The sequence below is a fragment of the Microchirus variegatus genome (assembly GCF_963457635.1).
Source record: "Microchirus variegatus genome assembly, chromosome: 11".
In the NCBI taxonomy this organism is placed as follows: domain Eukaryota; kingdom Metazoa; phylum Chordata; class Actinopteri; order Pleuronectiformes; family Soleidae; genus Microchirus; species Microchirus variegatus.
This window is the reverse complement of record NC_139812.1, coordinates 19,214,603-19,234,181: the sequence shown is the minus strand read 5'-3', so window position 1 is coordinate 19,234,181 and position 19,579 is coordinate 19,214,603. Positions and strand designations below refer to the sequence as shown.

General features: G+C 42.9%; 1 protein-coding gene across 2 annotated transcripts; it reads right to left on the bottom strand.

The window, feature by feature from the left end:
- Nucleotides 1-1,647: 1,647 nt before the first annotated feature.
- On the bottom strand, nucleotides 1,648-16,285 carry cUnh10orf71 (chromosome Un C10orf71 homolog). 2 transcript variants are annotated; one of them, XM_083897536.1, is made up of 3 exons: nucleotides 16,086-16,285; nucleotides 6,018-14,510; nucleotides 1,648-5,804 (listed from the first exon to the last, which is right to left on the bottom strand). In XM_083897536.1, exons 2-3 carry the CDS (start codon nucleotides 14,300-14,302, stop codon nucleotides 2,867-2,869), a joined length of 11,223 nt encoding a protein of 3,740 aa, XP_083753662.1. In that variant the 5' UTR covers nucleotides 14,303-14,510; nucleotides 16,086-16,285; the 3' UTR covers nucleotides 1,648-2,866. The 2 variants fall into 2 exon arrangements, with proteins under 2 accessions (XP_083753662.1, XP_083753661.1); XM_083897535.1 differs by having other exon boundaries at nucleotides 1,648-14,510.
- Nucleotides 16,286-19,579: the final 3,294 nt, after the last annotated feature.

Here is a 19,579-nt window from a genome sequence, read left to right as displayed (position 1 = left end):
GAGTTCTTGTACTTGTGGCATACTGAGGACCACTGAGGGTTTTTAACCAACAAAGTGAGGTCATTTTTACAGAGTGAGGACATTTTGGCCGGTCCTCACTTTGTTTTCATTGAAATCACTTCCTTATGTGCTATAACATGCTATACTCAATTTGTCAAAAAAAATTATAATTTGGACGCCATAGTATAGTATGACTTTTATGTCAAATTTTGGACAAATTAATTTTTTTTCAAATTTTGGTCGACAAAGTATAGTATGATGTTTTTGTCAAATTTTGGACCAAAAATTTTGGGTACAATTTTTTTTTCAAATTTTGGGTAAAACATTTTTTTTTAAATTTTGGGTAAAATACATTTTTTATATTTTGAGTAAAACATTTTTTTTTCAAATTTTGGTCGACATAGTATAGTATGACGTTTTTGTCAATTTTGGACCAAAAATTAAGTAAAAATTTTTTTTCAAATTTTGGACGACAGTATAGTATGAAATTTTTGTCAAATTTTGGTAAAAAAAAAATTAATAATTTTGGTTGACATAGTATGATGTTTTTGTCAAATATTGTACCAAAAATTACAACAACAAAAAAAAATCGAAAAAGTTTTCCAGCCCTTTTTGCTCTGGTGCTCCACCTGCAGACATTTTATGGTACTGCAACCAGTAGTTCTTTGTTGATGTCATTCATGAAGTAGATATTTGTAATTGTGTTGATTTATCAAGTGGAAATGCTGGTCCTCAGTATGCAGCAAGTACAAGAATGTGTGTGTGTGTGTGTGTGTGTGTGTGTGTGTGTGTGTGTGTGTGTGTGTGTGTGTGTGTGTGTGTGTGTGTGTGTGTGTGTGTGTGTGTGTGTGTGTGTGTGTGCGTGCTGGGACCTCTCCCTGTCTGCTGGACAGAGTGGCATGGATTTGTCTCTGGCTGTGGTTGTCAGACGTCCCAGTGGTATGAAGCCTGCTGCTTTATTGGGCAGCCTAAACTGCTGAGGCAGGGCTTCTGCTGGTGCTTCGAGCTCTGCCAAAGCCAAATGGAATTACACAACAGACTTAACCCTTCATACATATGGCCCATAAAGGACCGTTTTCACGGACGGGTTCAGTGGAAAATGGACCCGCTACAGGTCGATGATGTGGTTCAGTCATTTCTAACCAAGAGAGACCATATTTTGGTGTCTGTAAAGTGTCTCATTGTATTATAATTAAACATTTATCTTATCAAGTATACGGTATATGTCTTCTTTACTTGGGGTTTCCTCTCAAGTTTTCCTTTTCATTAGTCTTAAGTTCAACTCTTTGCTGTCAAGGAGAAATTACTCTCCTCTGCCCTGCAGTGGTGAAAGCAAGTTACTGCTTCTCAGGGGGACAACAATAATGCAGGTTACTTTATAACTGAGGAGTATATGCAGGCATTTTCATCAAACACTTAATCTGAGTTTGTGGATCAAGGGAAATCAAAGATGAGACATCTTCACCTTGTATTATTTCTATCATTGGATCATACTCAAACAAATGTTATCTCTTTTTGTGTTTCTGAACTCTCTCAAGACATACTGTAGTGCTCCCCGAGCAACACTTTGTAATTGTGTTATGTAGTCAGTAAAAAAGACTTTATATTTGAGTCATTCAGAGCCAGGGAACATTTCAAGAGACAGAGCAGGATGCCAGCAGCAGTTATTTTTATTATAGGCCGTTGAGTAGTAAAATAAAATCAACCTGCAGCAACAATCTATCATATTTGCGTTTTGTTTTTATTCATATAGCCTTTACAAGGAGTTTTTAAAAGAGTGTCATTCCGATGACAAATTATTTAACTGAATGAATTGTGTTTTAATCAGTTTGAAGTCCATGTCAAAAAAAGAGAAAAACTCTGCTTCACAGCAACACAGAGACAACCTTTAAAAATGGACCACGGCATGAAATTAAACTTTTTAAAAACGGCAACAATCATATCACCACGTTGACACAGAGGTTAAATGCATAAACTATGAGATACACCATCAGCAGCTCTTAAAATACAGTAGATGTGGATTTAAAAATACCTCACTCATGCACCACAAAATGACAAAATCATGATTTCTCAAACAAGAAAAAAAAAAAAAGATAATTAACTCATTCAAGCCTGCAAGTGTTAATGGAGAAAAAAGATTTCTCAAAGCAACTAAACACTGTTGACACTCTGGCACTGTTATGCTAGCTTTAGGAGGCATTGCTGTAATGATCACACCCTATACTCACAAGAGTTTCATACATTCATATGCTAAATGGAATGGTGAACTTAAAGGTGCCATATGTAAGAATGTGGCCAAAAACAGTTACTACATTCAAATTCAAAATACCGAGGTCTTTTAGGTTTCGTTTTCTGACGTAACTGGCAACCCGTGGTTGCTCGGCAGCTGAGACTCTACTGACTGCAATGATAGGTAGACGGCGGTAGGTGGCGCCACATGCCAAAACATGATTTCAAAACATAAACATGATTTGCAGTCTGCAAAATATTTTTTTTAATACAAAAAAATAACATTTTGGCTGTACTGTTGTTGTTGGTGAGTTCAGTTTGTTAAATGTACATTATTCCTGAGTCTCTGTGACATAGTAGGAGGATTTTATGGTCAGTTGCTTTAGATTTATTACATAATGCACCTTTAACACAATAAAGAGCTCAACAATCATTCGCTAAAATCAAAAGCAGCAATTTAACAGCACTTCAAATAGACTTTTGAAAATCTTTTAAAAGAGACTTTTCACTCATTCAAGTCTCTTACAAACAAATGCTTAATACTGCATTTCATGATCCATTCACACTGCGCTTTTGTGTTTATTCTATATTTAGCTTTATTTTGTAGGCTTTACATTTAAAATGTAAATGTGTGTTTTCACCAGTCAGACGCCTCCATGAAGTCTTCCAGTTCACCCATAGTTATTATATCACGGGGCTGATACCGTGTGTGGGCTGAGTTATCATTTTCACAAACCGAGCTTCCTGCAAGCTGGCTGTTTGTGTCACACTCTGGGAACGCCTCATATGAGCCATGTGTGTTGTAAAGTGTGTTATATGTTTTCTCAGTATCATTAACCGTGTCCATGTATGGTGTCTTCTCTGGGCTGTAGCAATGCCCCTCAGTGTTCTCCCTCACTTCAGAGGTCGTGCAGCCGTAGCTGTGGTTGTCCCTGACAGGCTGTTGGTTCTGGTGAAGTGACAAAGGGGTTGATGACCCATTGGGGGGCGCGGAGTTGATAGCTGCATGTTGGTAACCTTGAGGATACCCATGATAGCCTTGATACAGCATAATGGGCTTGCCAGCCGGAGAGGCTTGGGAGTGGGGGTGTTGTGACTTGACTCGCATTTGGGATTGAAGCTGAGGCTGTTGGTACGTTTGCTGAGCCTGGGGTCGGGAGTTGCTCTGTCCAGACTCGCGCACATTCAGCTGAACATACTTCCCTGTCTCCGGATCAAAGAAAGTCTTTGTTTTCACCTGAACAGGCACATCCACCACAAAATATTGACCCGAGCCGAGGTCTTGCAGCACTTTGCGCTGTGTAAATGGATAAGACTGGGGATAGCTTGACTCTACGTGGTACTGTGTCACTGGAGCTGGATGGGTGGCGTGATGGAGAGTGGGAGAAGAGGAAACGTGAGGAACTGTTTGTAAAACAGCGTTGTTGGAGACGGGGCTAGTAGGATTAGATGAGGCAACAGGGAGGGTAACGGAGGCAGTGACGTGGGGTGAGGCAATTGGGAGGGAGCTAGCACCAGTTGCGTTAGGGGAAGCTTGGACAGGGTGATGAGATGATGGGTGCTCTGTGTGGGAGGTGGGCGTACTGACTGGAGCGTGAGCAAGGGAGATAGGCGAGGAAAAGTGAGGGGAAGCAACAACGTGACGGTTTGAGTAATGTACCTCATTTGAGGAGGAGGGAGGAACTCTGGAGACTTCTTGAGGAGGTTTCTCATGCTTATCTTCTTTGGCTTTGCACAACTCTTTGTTAATCCTCCGAGTCGTCAACCTTTTGGCTCTCTGCATGGCTTTGTCACTCTTCGGAGGAACAGTCGGGGGCTTCCCCATCGATCGGGACATGTCACTGCTGAAGCTACAGGCTGATTCCGGCCTCTCGTAGTCATAGAGGCTCCGTACATCTGCCAGATCTGTTGCACTGGTGGCAAAACTCTCGACACCTTCTGACATGTTGCTGATGACAGAGCGGGAGTCATCTTCATCCAAGGCAATGCTCCTCCGAGAGTAAGGCCTGTGCTGGGGTTGATACGCTGAATAATCCTGAGATGAAGATGCTGGCTGAGAAGATGAGAATTCTTTGATAACAGCAAGTCTGTTTGACCTTGAGTCAGCGCCATGTCTGATTACCTCCTGCTCTTCCTCTCCTCTTTCTGACACTCTTTCTATGGGTGAACCCACACGGAAATCCTCTCCAAAGTTCTTATGGAAACGTGGTTTGACCGGCTTGATGAAAGAAGAACCTCTGATGGTGTTGTCCTTCACCCTAAACATCGAAGGCTTGGCTCCCAGAGCAGGAGAAGAGGTGTTGGATCGGGGAGCTGGAGATGCAGAGCCATGTGTTCTATAATGCCTTGTGTATGTTCCCGAGTCCTCAGTTGACTCACATTCTGGTGGGTTGTGTTTTTGTTGTGAAGGAAATGGGGAGCATACTTGTCTTTCTTTGGTTTTTCTTTCTGATTCTGTTGAGTTGATGGCATAATACTGGAGAGCATCCATCATCTGTGCGGCTTTTCTCTGCTCCTCTACCTCAGTAGCTCTCTCTGTTTTTCTCAGAGCAGCAAACTTTTCATCTTCTTCACTCGTTGTGGCTTTGATCTCATCTTCTCTTTGAGTTAGCCGTTCTCGCGCTACTTGACTTTCTCCCTCAGCCTTGATGTCCTCAAGTTGAACAGATCTCTCCTCTTTGGCTTGTTTCTCTACTTTTTGCTTTGCAGCTGTTTTCTCCTTTTCAACAGCTTTCCTGTCCTCCTCCCCTCCCTGAGCTCTTTTCCTTTCTTCCCAAATTTCAGCAAGTATTTTCTCTTTAGTCTGATCGACTTGTTTCTGTTCTTCAATCAGGGCATCTCTCTTTTGCTGCTCTTCTTGTGCAGCTCTAATTTGTTGTTCCTGTTGTGCATCCCTCCTTGCAGCTCTCCTCTGCTGCTCCTCATGTGCAGACCTCTTCTGCTGATCCTCTTGTGCAGCTATTTTTTGTTTCTCAAGCTCTGCTCTTCTTTGAAGTTCCTCTTGCGCAGCTGTTCTCTGCTCTTCTTCTTGTGCAGTCCTCCTCTGCTGCTCCTCATGTGCAGCTCTCCGCTGCTGTTCTTCCTGTGCAGCTCTTCTCTGCTGCTCCTCATGTGCTACTAGTTTTTGTTTCTCAAGCTCCGCTCTTCTTTGATGTTCTTCTTGTAAAGCTTGTCTCTGCTGCTCCTCATGTGCAGACCTCTTCTGCTGTTCCTCTTGTGCAGCTCTCTGTTGCTGTTTCTCTTGTGCTGCTCTTCTCTGCTGCTGCTCCTCATGTACAGCTCTCCTCTGCTGTTCTTCTTGTGCAGATCTTCTCTGCTGTTCCTCTCGTTCAGCTCTTCTCTGCTGTTCTTCTTGTGCAGTCCTCCTCCTCTGGTCTTCTTGTGCAGCTCTCTGCTGCTGTTCCTCTTGAGCAGATCTTCTCTGCTGTTCCTCTCGTGCAGATCTTCTCTGCTGTTCCTCTTGAACAGATCTCTGCTGTTCCTCTTGAGCAGATCTTCTCTGCTGCTCCGCTTGAACAGATCTCTGCTGTTCCTCTTGAGCAGATCTTCTCTGCTGTTCCTCTTGAGCAGATCTTCTCTGCTGCTCCTCTTGAGCAGATCTTCTCTGCTGTTCCTCTTGAGCAGATCTTCTCTGCTGTTCCTCTTGAGCAGATCTTCTCTGCTGTTCTTGAGCAGATCTTCTCTGCTGTTCCTCTTGAGCAGATCTTCTCTGCTGCTCCTCTTGAGCTGATCTTCTCTGCTGTTCCTCTTGAGCAGATCTTCTCTGCTGCTCCGCTTGAACAGCTAACCTTTGTTTCTCAAGTGCAGCTCTTCTCTGTTGTTCCTCTAGAGCAGCTCTCTCCTCTCGCTGTTTCAACCTCTTCTTCTCGTTTTCTTTTAACTGCTCTTCCTCTCTTCTCAGTTTTGCTCTTCGGTCTTCCTCAGTTTTTGTTCTCTCCGTTTCTCTCACTTTTCTTAGCTTTGCTCTCGTCTCTTCTTCTTTTGGAGCAGCTCTGTGTTCTTTCATTTGTTTTGCTCTTCTGTCTTCCTCTGCTCTTTTATCGGATTCTCTCTGTTTTTCCCTCCTCTCCTTGATCCTAAGAGCTATGGCTTCCCTCTCTTTCGCTCTCCTCTCCTCTTCTCTCTGAGCTGATCTTCTCTCCTCTTCGGCCAGAGAAGCTCTACTCTCCTCTATGATGCGTTTCTTCATGATTTCTTCTGCCCATTTCTCTTTTTCTAGATACGATGCTTCTTCGTTTGCTGTGGTTTTGTCGTGCTGAGTTGCAAACCCTTCTTGACTTGGTTTTTCTTTTCTCTCCTCTCTTCTTTTAACCAGTTTATCATCAAATGGCTCAGCGTTTCTTGGAGTTCTGCTGTCATCTTTGTGCTCTTCATGTTTTTCACCTGCATTAAAGTTCACAGGTGACATTAGGTGTTGTGAAGCAGATGTGTTTCTTGGCCTGTTGTCTGCAGCAGATGAGAATATAGTTTGCAGATGACTTTGATCTACTTGTCTCTGAGCATCAGTTCTAACCTGTTGTTCTTCACATCCCTGGGTCTTGGAAAGAGTTGTTGGTGACTTCATTCTTTCTTTGAGACAATGAGTATGTTTTGCTCCAGCATCTGATATACCCTGGGTTTCTGAAACCATTTTCTCTTGCTTTTCTTTATCTCCCAGTTTGAACATCCCTGTTCTTTGGTGTTCTTTCTCTGTGATGGGAAATACTAACGCTTTTGGCTCTTTGTTCACCTTGGCACTCATCTCTGTTTTAGTTGGCATTTTCTTCTCTTTCACGGGGAATTCTTTAGGGTCAAGAGTGAACACTGGACGTCTGCTGTGACGACTCTGTATGAGCGGAAAGAATCCTTCCTTTTTGGGTGGGAATTCCTGGATTGTGCTTTCCTGCTCTTCTGAGACAATTACTTTTAATCTAGCATAGTCTGCAATCGCGGATATGTCAGGTATTGTGGATGATTTCAGTTTCGGTTTGACTCCAGGTTTCTCACTGACTGCATTATTCCTTGTTTGGTCGGAGGTTCTTGAGCCCTGGCTTTCCCTGGCTGATAAACTAGATTGGCTCACAGTGTGTTGTTTTCCATTGTTCATCTTTTCACTACTGTTCTGTCTCTCCGTGACTGTATCAGTCTGTTTTGAAGCTAGCTTGTCCTCAGTTTCCCAGTTTTTCTTTTCCATGTTTTCATCTTGAACTTTTATTTGACTTGATTCCAGTGTTTTCTTTATACTGGGATCCAACACAAAGGCTTCATATTGTAATTCTTTGTATGGTTTGTTGCTGACAGGAGTCTTATTTGGTAGTGACCCTGGAAGTCCCCCTCCCTTTGACGCACCATCTAATGTTTCTCCATCGTTTGCATGTGGTTCATCATTTGTTTCTTCTGCTCCTTGCACTTGAAAGTAGTCTCCCTCCGTGGCTTTGAGCTTTGATTCAACGACCGGTTCCTCCCTCTCCTTTACTTTTTCAGGTTTTCCATTTCCAGTTTGAGTTCCATTTGTGTTGCTGGGTTGCTTGCTGTTTTTCAAAGAATCGGACAGTTTTCTCACACTGGCCAACACATGCTGTACTCCCAATTTGTCTTCCACCTGTCTGTCACTATTTACCGGAGCGAGGTCTTTGATTCTGTGGTCGTTGTTTGAAGTGTTTGCTCTTTCTTCACGCCTTGGTGGTGCAACTTCGTGAAGCTCAGTAGCTTTGACCGCATCAGAAGGAACAACTGTGACACAGAGTTTTCCTGCTATGTCCTGCTTGTCCTCCTGAGTTACTGATGGCACAACTCGGATGGCAATGCTGTCTATGTGCACATCATCCACTTGATTCTTTTTCTCAGTGAAGGTTTCTTTGTGCTGTAGTTTTGGAGTTACACTATTCTGATTATCATTTAAAGACTGAGATGGAGACGGGCCTTCGTTGAATGGCCTTAGCTGTGTTGAGTCTTGTCTTTTCTCATCCAGTAGGGGTGCACTCTTGCCATCTATGTTCCAGCTTTTGGATGGATTTATGGAAGTCGTCATGTCTTTTGCCGATGAGAGGTGAACATCATCTTTCAAGGACTCAGCATCCGTTCTGCCAGAGTTCATCTTGAAATCTGTTCCTGTGTGATCCACGTTGGCCATGAACGCATCATGTGCTGTTTGTGTTTTCCCTGGATTTATCGCTTCCTCCTCTTTCATTGTGCTCTTTGCTGAGTTCTCTTTTGGTATTTTGTCTGAGGGGTCATTCGTGCTACCTTCTATTATGCCCTGCTTAGAGAGAAGGGGTTGAGTTTCAGCCAGCACTTTATTTTTAGCAGGTGCCGTGACTATGGCTGGTGCACTTTTTTCAGTCATTGGTTTCTGCAGTTGTGTTTCTCTTTGGTATTTTGTATTTACTGAAGAACTCTCTTGAAGATTTGCTTTTTGCTCTGACTCTTTGTTCTTTCTTTCGCTTAAAGTTTCCGGCACAATTTCAGGAGGATTCATTTTAGCTTGGTCTTCCTTCTCTGTTGGACACATTTCCTGTACAGCTCTGTTGCTTGTCTTTGCTGTGTTGCCGTCAGCTGAAGATTCATTTTCTTTACTAAGTTGACTTAACTTTGAATTACTGCCTCCTTTCTTCTTTGTATTCATAGATTCTTGGGCACTGTTGTCCCTCTCGCCGTTTGTCTCCGGTGGCTTTCTTTCTCGTACAATTACCATTATTCCCATGATCTGCAAGCTGTCATCAACCACGGCGGTCGTGTTCTGATCTTGAAGGACGAGGTTTAGCGTTGGCGCAGAATCCTCAGGAACCGCTTCATGTTTAATTTCAGGATTTTCCATTGTCGGAACTTTGACCAGAGCTGTAGCTTGTGATGAATAATTTTTCTTCTCGTTGCGATGGTCACTGTTTTCACTGCTTTCTTCTTTCTGTTTTCCAGAGTTTGCGTCACGCTTCGGTTCCTGTTTTGCTTGGTTGTCGTTGATTGCCTGCTCTTTACTTTGCACTGGTGATTTAACTCCTGACTGATTCTTTTTCACTTGATTTTCTGCCAAGTTTGTGATCGTGGTAGAACATCCCGTCTGCTTGGTGTTTGTGGCTGATACTAGAACATTGTCATTACTTTTCACTGGTTCTTTGGGAGCCTGTTTCTGTGAGCTGTCCACTAACTGAGCAGTAGTTAGTGCAGACATGACTGGTGTTGCAGCAGAGCTGGCAGGAGACACAGACTGTATTCCTGCAGGCTCAATCTGGTGCTTTGGTGTATTATTACTTGACGCCGTGCTTTCATGCTTTTTAGACACCTCCTGTATCGGTGGCCTCTGACGAATACTGATACTCTGACTACCTGCTAACTGCTTGTTGGAATTTTTTGATAACAATCCGTCTCTTAAACCCTTTTCTTTAATTGCTGAAATCTCTTTTTCAGCATGAGCTTTTATTTTGGAAGTCAGAATCTCCTGCTTGGCCTGTGCTCTCTCTTTTTGGGACAATGCTCGTGGAGGGGTAAAATGCAGATCTTTAGCTGACACTGAGCTGTGGTCAGTTGACCTATGTTTCCTTTCAAGGGGATCATGTTTTCTTGAGTCAGAGTTTCTTGGCTGTGAAATATCTGTGTGTTTCGCAGCTTCACATTTTTCCAGCTTTTCAACATCTCCATCGTTTTCTTTATCAGTAACAGTGTCGCGATTGCCTTTGTTATCTACATTTGTGGGTGAATAACTAGAACTGAGTAATTTGAATTCTTTGGATGACTCGCTGTAAACGTAGTGACCCTCTGACAAATCATTGCCTTTTAAGCCGATTACTTCTTCCTTATTTTCTGTGTTAGTCGTAGCAAGTCCACTCTTTGGACTGTGTTTGTCATTTGACTTGTTGTTAGTCACTGTCTCGGCTCCAGAAAGAGATAAAGTTGATGTTTCATTGTCATCACCACTTGCTGATTTGTTTCCGTTTGTTGAAACTGCGTTAGTGAAATCCTGTTTCTCTCTTACATCGTCATACTTGTTAACAAGTGAGTCTCTCTTCTTTTGGTCACTTTGTGTTTCCTGATCCTTCTTTTTGAAATCCTCACTTTTATTCTCATTAAGCTTTAAAGGATCATCTTTCTTTGTGATGTCATCTGTGACGACAGTAGTTTTCACTTTGCCTTTTTGTTCTCCTCTCATTTTCTCCTTTATTTTGGCCAACTCTGCTTTAGCTTTAGCTAATTCAGTTTTAACTTGTTCAACTCTATCTGGCTGACCTTTGACCTGTTGAGTAGCTTTTATATTTGACCCGGGTTTCACAAACTTTTCATACAGGTCCACTGTTTTTGGTAGCTCTGGTTTTGCTACCACATTGGTTTGCGCTTCAGTTTTTGCCTCTCTGGTTGTACGTAACTGTGTGGTCGGTTGCTCTGTGTTTACGTGACCTGCTTGATTTGAATCTTCCTTAGGTTTCGCTCGAACGTCCTCAAGTTTAATTTGATCTACTTTGACCTTTTCATCTTCTTTCATTTTCAGTTGTTCTGTTTTAGCTTTTTGCTCTTTCATTAGCTCATGATTGGCTTTATCGTCTTTTCTTTGCTCATTTTCAACTTGTTCCGCTTTAATATTTTCTGTTTCGATTTGTTTTGTGTTTTTCTGCTCTATTTCAATTTGTTCGACTCTTACCTGTTTTTCTTCAACTTTCTGCACATTTGCCCGTGCAGTCAGTATTCCTGCCTGCTCTGTCTGTTCTAGTTCAGTTTTTATGTGTTCTTCTTTTAGCTTATCTACTTCAGCTTGTTCAGCGTTGACCTGCTCACCCTGCTCATTTTTCATGTGTGTGGCTCCTGCTTCCTCTGTAATATCTCTTGGTTTCTCTGTTCCCTTTTGCTCTCTGGTTTGCTTCACTTTTGTTTCGTCCTTTCTCGCTTGTTCTAGATGCTTTTCTTCAGACTGTTCTGTCTGTTCCTCGTTCCTCGTCTTGTCTTTAAAAGGTTCTGCTTGCGTCAGTTTGACTCTCTCACATTCTGATGGCTCTGCTCTGGCCTGTTCTGCTTTGACTTCCTCTGAACCAGTCTGCCCTGCTAAAATTAACCGAGCCGACTCTGCGTTGGGTTGCTCCACTTGAGCCTGGTGTTGAGCTTTTGCCAGCTCTGCTTGGGTGTGTTGTTCTGTTGTGGCCTGCTCAGCCCTGACCTCGGAAAACTGTCTATCCTTCGCTGGCGCTGCCGTGGAGGGGGCAGCTGCATTTTCAAAAGTAGATAATGGATTTTTCTGCACATTATGTTCAAACTGTGGTGTGGCTTGAATTTGCTGGAGACATTGCATTTTATGTCCCTCTGGAACTGGCATATGTTGTTTTCTCTGCCCTGTTTCCTCTACGAACATAGTTTTATCTTTGTTAGAATAGAGGTCATGTTGGTTTCTATAATCCTGATCAGTATGCCGATTAGAATTCTGTGTCAAAGAGTTGTCTTTGGTTTCCTTATTATCATTGTTTCCATAATGCTTTTGAAGTACATGTTTGTCCCTGATTGTTTCAGGTTGTTGTTGTTGTTGTTGTTGTTGTCCATAATAGGTTCTGTTTTCTACCGCATCATGATTCATTACAGGAGGACATTGTGGTTGTTTTGAAATGTTAGGATTTATATAACCGGGGCTTTTGTGAGATGTTCCCATCACAAAACTCTGTTCAAAGTCTAACTTATCAACTTCTTTATTTAGATTTAGATTGTTTCCTCTGTATTTGTCCCTGGTTAAATTGTGTTCCTCCTTTATTATGGCTGCTCTCTGGTACGCTTGTGAATGTTGGTCTCTTTCTATTAAAGCAGTTATCTCTTGTTTCCATGGAGAGATGAGCTTTTCTGCGTCTTGTTCATTTCTCCACCTTTCCTGTGAGAACACATTACTGTAATCATGTTTGTTGTCTTTGGGCTGTTGATATCTTTCCACCTTTGTGAATTCCCTCTCCACTGTTTCATTAAAATATTGCTCAGCATTTGCATTACTTCTGAAATAGTCACCGGTTTGATTGTTGGCCGTGTGTTTTTGTGTGTCTGCAGCTGTGTACGATGCGTTTAGCCCATACACACCTCCTCTCAGAGACTCTACATTATCCGTCGTACCATATTGATAGGACGATAATGACAATAAGTCTTCATGGGGATTCTGTCCATTAGCGAGCTGAGTGGCAGTGTAATTTTCAGGCGTGACGCCAGTGAACGTGGAGTGACAAAACATCTCGGCTTGTTTCTCAGCTGTCTGGTACTCTGGATATTGGCCTGCATGTGCTGTTCTAGGACAAGGATTTTGTGCTGCAAAAGACAAACCAGGGTTTTGATACTGCTGTACGTATTGATGCGAGGCAGCATGCGTGAACTGAATGTCCGGATCTGGAAAATCGGGGATATCGATGACAGTGTCTCTGGGCTCCTGTGCAGAAGGATGTTTGCTTTTCCCCGGCATTTCAGAGTTTTTGAATTTGGTGGGGCTGTAGGTGTTTTTTACTCTTTTCCTGTTGTCTTTGAGATTGAAGAGTAGGCTTGTGGCTCTGGATCTGTAGCTGGACATTCTAATGTCGGGGGTCGCTCCCCTGCTTTCAGCTCGCACTGGAGGATGTTCCACAGGTTGTGGGGAAGCGGCGCATTGTTGAACCGTTGCTGCCGCTTCTTGGCGCGTACGCCCTGAAGGTGTAAGCAGCTGACTGATGTTGAGGGGGGTCGTGTTGCTTCTGACAACATTTGGTGCCCACGTTAGTGCGTTATGACCGTACGAAATTAAATCATCTTCACTACAAAGTGCTCCTTGTTGATTTGCTGTCATCCCCGTGTCCATGTTTTGCGCTGTCATCTTTTTGATTTTTTGCTGCAGGGCTTTCACGGAGCTGATGGTTTCCTGCACACGTCGAGACATCTCAGTCGTGGGTGATGCAGTGGACGGGCGTTGGGTCGGGAGCCTTTTTGTCCCAAGGCTCTGAGTCCGCTTCCTGTGGGTATATTGACCCATCAACTCTGACTCACAGCGTTTCTCCACAGCCAAAGCTTTCTGTAGCACCATAGATGTAGAGCGTGGAGGAGAGGGAGGAACAACTGGCAGCAAGTTATTCCTCGAATATCCAACACCCCTCTCCTTAAACCTGTACGAACCCTGTGGTTGAGCCTCCTGTGAAAGCTCCTTGTACATCGGTGTCTCGTACCATTTAGGAATCTCAGAGTGATGGGAAAACCCTGAGACTTGTTCTTGTTGAAAAGGAAACCTGTTATGATCCGTCCACACCTGAAATGGACTAAACTCACTATGTATAAAGAAGTTAGAGTTGCAGTTAAACATGCTGTGGGAAGCGCTCGTGAAAGAGGGAGCTGAGTTCACATGTGACACTGCTGCGGAGTACAAGTTGGCGTTTCGAGAGAAGAACGGGTCAGCTGTCGGGAAATTATCTCTGGTAAAGTTTTGCTGGTATGAATTCGAGAATTCAGAGAGTTCCCTTTGAATACTCATCAGCGCTGTTGTGTCCCAGCTGTTGCCATTGTACCTCTCTCTGACTTTGCCGTCCGTCCACGCTCCATCACCCTGACTGTCAGAGTTGAAGGTCCTGATGAGGGAGGAAACTCTGGAGCGGCTCCTGCGTTGCTGCGAGCTCAGTTCGGTGGCTCCATTGCTGAGGAAGGACAGCTGCTCTTCCCTCAGAGATTGCTCTCGCTGAGCACTTTCCACAAAGGAGTGCTGGAATGTGGCAGAAACCCTCCCTTGTGTCATTTCCCCATGCGTCTCCCAATGTGGATCCCTGCAGATTTCAGCCCCAGACATTCCTCCATGGACCCAGTCCTGTTCATACTGCTGCACCCTGAGCCTGAAGCTCTCATGTGCAGCTCTCTTAAGCTCCTCCCTTTCTCTGTCCTCTCTGTTCTGGCCAAAGGCCAACTGTTTGTCTCTCTGGCTGCAGGGTGAAGATGAGCAGAGGTCTGAGTCATTGTAAACGGCCTCGTCTCCGATGCAGAGACTCCTGAACGCTCGATCTGTCAGGTTGCTGACCTCGCGGTCAGTCTCGTCCAGAAACGACCCGCTGCTGGACGTATCGCTGTAGCCTCCGTCGCTGTGCTTTCGATGGCCGCCGCTCTTTCGGCGTGAGCGGCGCTTCTCAACTGAGGTCATGATGCAGGCTCACTTACAAAGAGATCTGTGCTCAGTTGTTCAGTCATTCATGCAAAACAGAGGCCTCAGAAGTGTGTGCTGTGCCTGCTGCTGCTGCTGCTGATGTTGGAGCTGAAGGACCTGGATTTGGTTCAGTCAGTCGCTCCTAAAGCATCTTGCCTTTCAGATGGCCTCTTTCCCCAAAAAAATCCCCACATTTGTTGTTCTCCTGCAGGAAAAAAACAAAGGAGGGTTAATGAAGATTTATACTCACATTACAGAAAAAGAAAACACGTACACAACATTTTCCAACTTTGTTCATTTCGGTGCTAGCCTTGAAAGTAGTTGAAGTATTTTTTTTTAATTCCCTTTTGCATTAAGCAGCAATGTTCACTATGTGCGTCTGAAAACAGCCCTGTAAATCCTTCTACTCAATCACTGTGACCTTCAACGACATGTTGTGAATAAAAGCGCACTGTTGCTACGCACAGTAAGACAACAGCACGTGAGTTATTTTGGGAAAGCAGAATGCATCTATACTCATATCACACACACACACTTTAGCTATAACATTACATTAAAGGTATTGCTACAATGTGCAGAGACACTTCAGACTTAGGCAGATCAAATTGTCAGAGAAGTGAAATGAGACTTCTCATCTGTCATGTGATGAATTAGACGAGATTTTAAATACAAATTTAAAATATAATTTGTAGAATCTACAATTTAACAACTCTTAATTAGCCACTTGGTGGTTGTTTATTTATGAATAAAAAATACCCTGTCCAGGGTGTAGCCCGCCTGTCGCTCTATGTCAGCCGAGATTGGCACAGCACGACCCACGACCCTCATGTGGAGGATAAAGCGGTAGAAGACGAGCAAGTGAATAAAATCTGATCTGTAAATCTGAAAGTGAGTTAGACATAATTGTGTCTGACCTATCGTTGTTAGTCAGTAAACTAGACGCTGTGCATTGTTTATGAAGGTCTTCTTCTTCTTACTTCTATCGCCGTCTTAGCTCGTTCTCCCTCTGCTGCACTGTGCACGTTAAATAAAAATGTTTGTGCATTTAGAGGCAGCGAGGTGACATCATGGATATGTTCTGGTTAAATTAACTGCAGCTGCCAGGCACCACCACCACCATCTTGCTCAGAATACCCAGTAGTTCATTAATATCTCCTGACCTGGAGGGCATCCATCTCGTATGCATCTACACAGGAGCTCCACACACACACACACACACACCACACGCAGCGTCTGTTTTAAATAAAAACCTGGCGCACACATGAAAGAAGGTTTAAAATATGTTGCGGCACAACTTTCTCTTGATGCAGAAACAACTTCGGTGAGGGTACGACGTCGTACATAAAAAGTCAGACATTTAATTTACTGTGTCACTACACACACACACACACACACACACACACACACTGATTTCTGGTCATTCTTGCATGTGACAGGTTTATTTTTGCTCGGTGACGCACTTCCAACACTAAAACCTGACACCAAAGAGGCCTCATTTTCAGATGATGAGGTCCAAATGAGAATCAGTCACTTGCACAGAAAGCACAATGATTAATAATTATTTTAAAAAATCTAATTCAGGGAAATCAACACTTACACAGTTTTCTTTTTCTTTTTTGGGGGAAGAATATCACAGGTAATTTTTTAATATCTTTTCACTAATTATTTTATTTTTAAATAAAATCAAACACATTAAAAAAAAATGCATGCACGCATGAAAGGGTCAAATCCCATATAACGTTTTATTATCTTTTAAAAAGAATGTAGAATGAGCTCTTACCTTCCAGATTTATACTCCATATTCTGAGTTTTATTGAAGGCCTTTACTGGCAGCTCAGGTTGCTTTTTTATTGAAAAAAATCCAAAGCAAAAACCCTCTTTATAGTCCACACACAGGTCTCTGAGCATCTGACCAGAGGAAGGCAGCAGAAGTCGGGGCTGGAGAACAGACAGAAATAGAGGACTTGTCCCAGAGAGAGCGTCCACCATGGGGGGAACAGAAAGAGGGCTTCAGTTAGCGAGTGGATCCTAGCGGGTGTCAAGTGTCTGACAGATGAAACAAACAGCCTCTCAACTATTTATAAATCTGGACACCAAGCTGCCGGCCATTAGCAGCTACGGCTAACTGGTGACATGCTGGGGGGGAAAGTCTCAAGTGGCTCGGGGCGGGGGGGGGCAGGCACGGAGAAGGACAAATGTCCTTTTTCACCAAGATGTGTTGTTATTGTTTGTCTACATGGGTGCACGGAGGGGTCGGTGGGTAGATGTAGTTTGGGGTGCCCCCACTGGGAGACATGAATAACTCCCACTGGAGTGGCCTCCTCTCTTTGTTGAACAGAAACAACATGAGTGTCAACAAGTGGTTCTTACTCTGCGGCTCTTATCACCACACACTTGGAGAGAAGTGTTATTTTGACTGCGAGAGAGGAATATTTCCGCAGATTTGAGTTTACAGTCATTTATTACAGTACTTAAGCAATGGATGAAAGTGTAATCTCCCTGGCTACAGCCTCAGTCACCCCCCCAGCAGGACAGTACCCCCCCCCCCCCCACCTTTCCACTACCCCCCCCTCCTCTCCTACAGCTCTGCTGCTATAATAGGAAATTGCCATAGCAGATAGTTCACTGGGATTCTTGGCGGGTGCAGGGCCCGGCCTGGCAGGATGATAGACACACACACACACGCACGCCCTTAATGGAGACGCACTCCTCCATATACGCCTACATTAACACACACACACTAACACACACACACACACACACACACACACACACACACACACACACACACACACACACACACACACACACACACACACACACACACACACACAAAGATGGCTTCACATACAGCTCACCAAACTTTTGGAAAGGCTGAGGTAATCCCTTTTTTTTTTCTTTTTTTTTTTTTTAAACCACTCCGTTTCCTCCCTTCTAAACCTCTAAACATCTCTCCACCCCCACAAACTTTCCAATCCACAATTTATTTTTATTATCTTCATACTGGACATAAATTTAAAAAATAAAAATTTAATTGAAATAAAAAACATCCTCACCCATAACTTCCAACTTGCTGATATTATACTATTGTATTGCTGCTCACTGTTGGGTCTTCAACACCTGTTAAAAAAAAAAAAAAAATAGTTTTAATTAACGAATAATAAAATTGTAATTTGCAAATAAATACTTCCCTCAGCAAAAAACAACCCCCATTCTCCCATTGAGCTTTGAGACACAGTTTGTTGTGTGAACTTTGGGCTAGTTTCCTGCTCACTACGCCCCTCTAGTGGACAAACTGAGAACACACATTTGGCCTGTGCTGTGATTTTGGATTAAATTATATTATGTTGAGTTTTTTTTTTTACACATACACAAAGTTGAAATGTGAAGGCCTGCCGTAAGCTGCTGATGATGGCAGACGCTGAGGATGCTGATGCTCTTTCCCCCCTGAGCTGTGCTGAGTAAGGACGAGCAGAGAGCTGTGGTTCTGTGTGCAGACAGGCACTTTACTTGCTGCATTAAGATATGCTTTGTTTGTATTATCTTCAATCAGAGATGAACTTAATTGATTGTAATTGATTGAGGTATTGATCAGCTCTGTAGCAGGGAATTAAAAGCAGGGATGATCCTGTAGTGGACGCAGGGACACAGGAAGTGTCGAGCAAAAAGAATTATAGGTGTGTGGCCATCTTACTTTGGTATATTATTGCCTTGTATTGTGTGTGGATGGGGGTGCATGTGCACGACATCGTTCCTGGTTCAGGACACATTTCTCCACATTCCTAAAAAAAAAGAAAATATTTCATTACTGCAACAAAAGAAGCCCATTAACTGCACAGTAAGAACAGAGTTCAACTGTTGTTGCCCGTATTCACCATGTTTGTCTGCTTTTCTGGCCGCTCTCCAGCTAATTTGATATAACAATGCGCCACAACAAAAACTGCCTCAGGACTTTCTCCTTTTCTTTTTTTTTTTTTTTGTTAGGTGACAGAAAATTATCAATGATGCCACATGCACAGCTGAATGTCAACACCAACTTGACTTGTTTATGAAATATTAAAGCTGTGAATTATGGGCAGGACTTAATGATGATCGGAGTCATTACAACTTCAGCATCCTTTGTTTTGGCTAATGATTGAATTCCACAACTATACTGTATTCAATTGTGTCGAAGGCTGAATGTGTTTTTCACATCTTTTGTTTTTGGGGTTGTTCTGGATTTCATTGTCCACATTTTAGGAAAAGGGCCTGATGTGTGTGTGTGTGTGTGTGTGTGTGTGGATATTGTGTTATCATCAGATGCCATGTCACACGACTTAACGTTGTCTCTCAACATGAGCAAAATCATTATATTTTTTAATGGTGTTTCTGTTAATATTATTTTGGGCCTGCGGCGTTTACGATACCAAACACACTGTGTAAAAATAGGCCATAATGGGTTTGGGATTTTGAAACTTTATTTTTGACTTAATTTAGTCAAGTAAAGGTGCCACATTTATTGTGTTGTGTGTTTAATTCTTTTTTTTTTTTTTTTTTTTACAACACAATACAATACAATGCAATACAATAAAAATCTTGATAATTCTCGACAAGTGCTCGTGTCACAAGAGGCTGAACGTGTCATATTTCTGCAGTATTTGTCAAGTATTTACAACATGCTCACACAAATAAACGGCGTGAAAAAGAGGACGAGGGGCTCGGCACTCTGTGTACAACCTGGCATGATGTCTGACATTATCTCTCTCTTCGGTGTCACCGGGGTGTTGCCTCATCAATTATTGAACCAGTACTTCATGGTAATACATAATTTCCTATCAATTATTCATGATAATGTTTGTGTAGTTTACTTAATTGTGTTATTGACTATCAAAAGTCATTTCCCCGAAAAAATCCTCAAGGACGCAAATTGAATCAGTCCAACTCCTGGTTCTTGTGCTCTGCGGTCAAGTGTTCTCCGTGTGATCGGCTGATCATTTATTCAGGGGTCAATCTGGTGAGGACACATATTTAGGGATAATGAATCAGGGAATGTATTTGCCTGTGATGAACTGCTGTGAATCAAGCCCTGAGGTGATGATAGATTATGTTCTTTTTAAATGTAAATTCAATATTAATAAATAGCATATATCATGTTTAATGGGGTTTATTAAAAACTGCTCAGAGAGAGAGAGAGGAAGTGAAGGGGTGGTGGAAGGAGTGGGGAGTGGGGGGGGGGCATTCTTAAAAGTAAATAAATAATAAGCGTCACAATTGCTCTCCCACTGATAAATAATG

Coding starts and splice junctions, on each gene's coding strand:
- cUnh10orf71 (XM_083897535.1), bottom strand. CDS start 14,302: ATGACCTCAGTTGAGAAGCGCCGCTCACGCCGAAAGAGCGGCGGCCAT.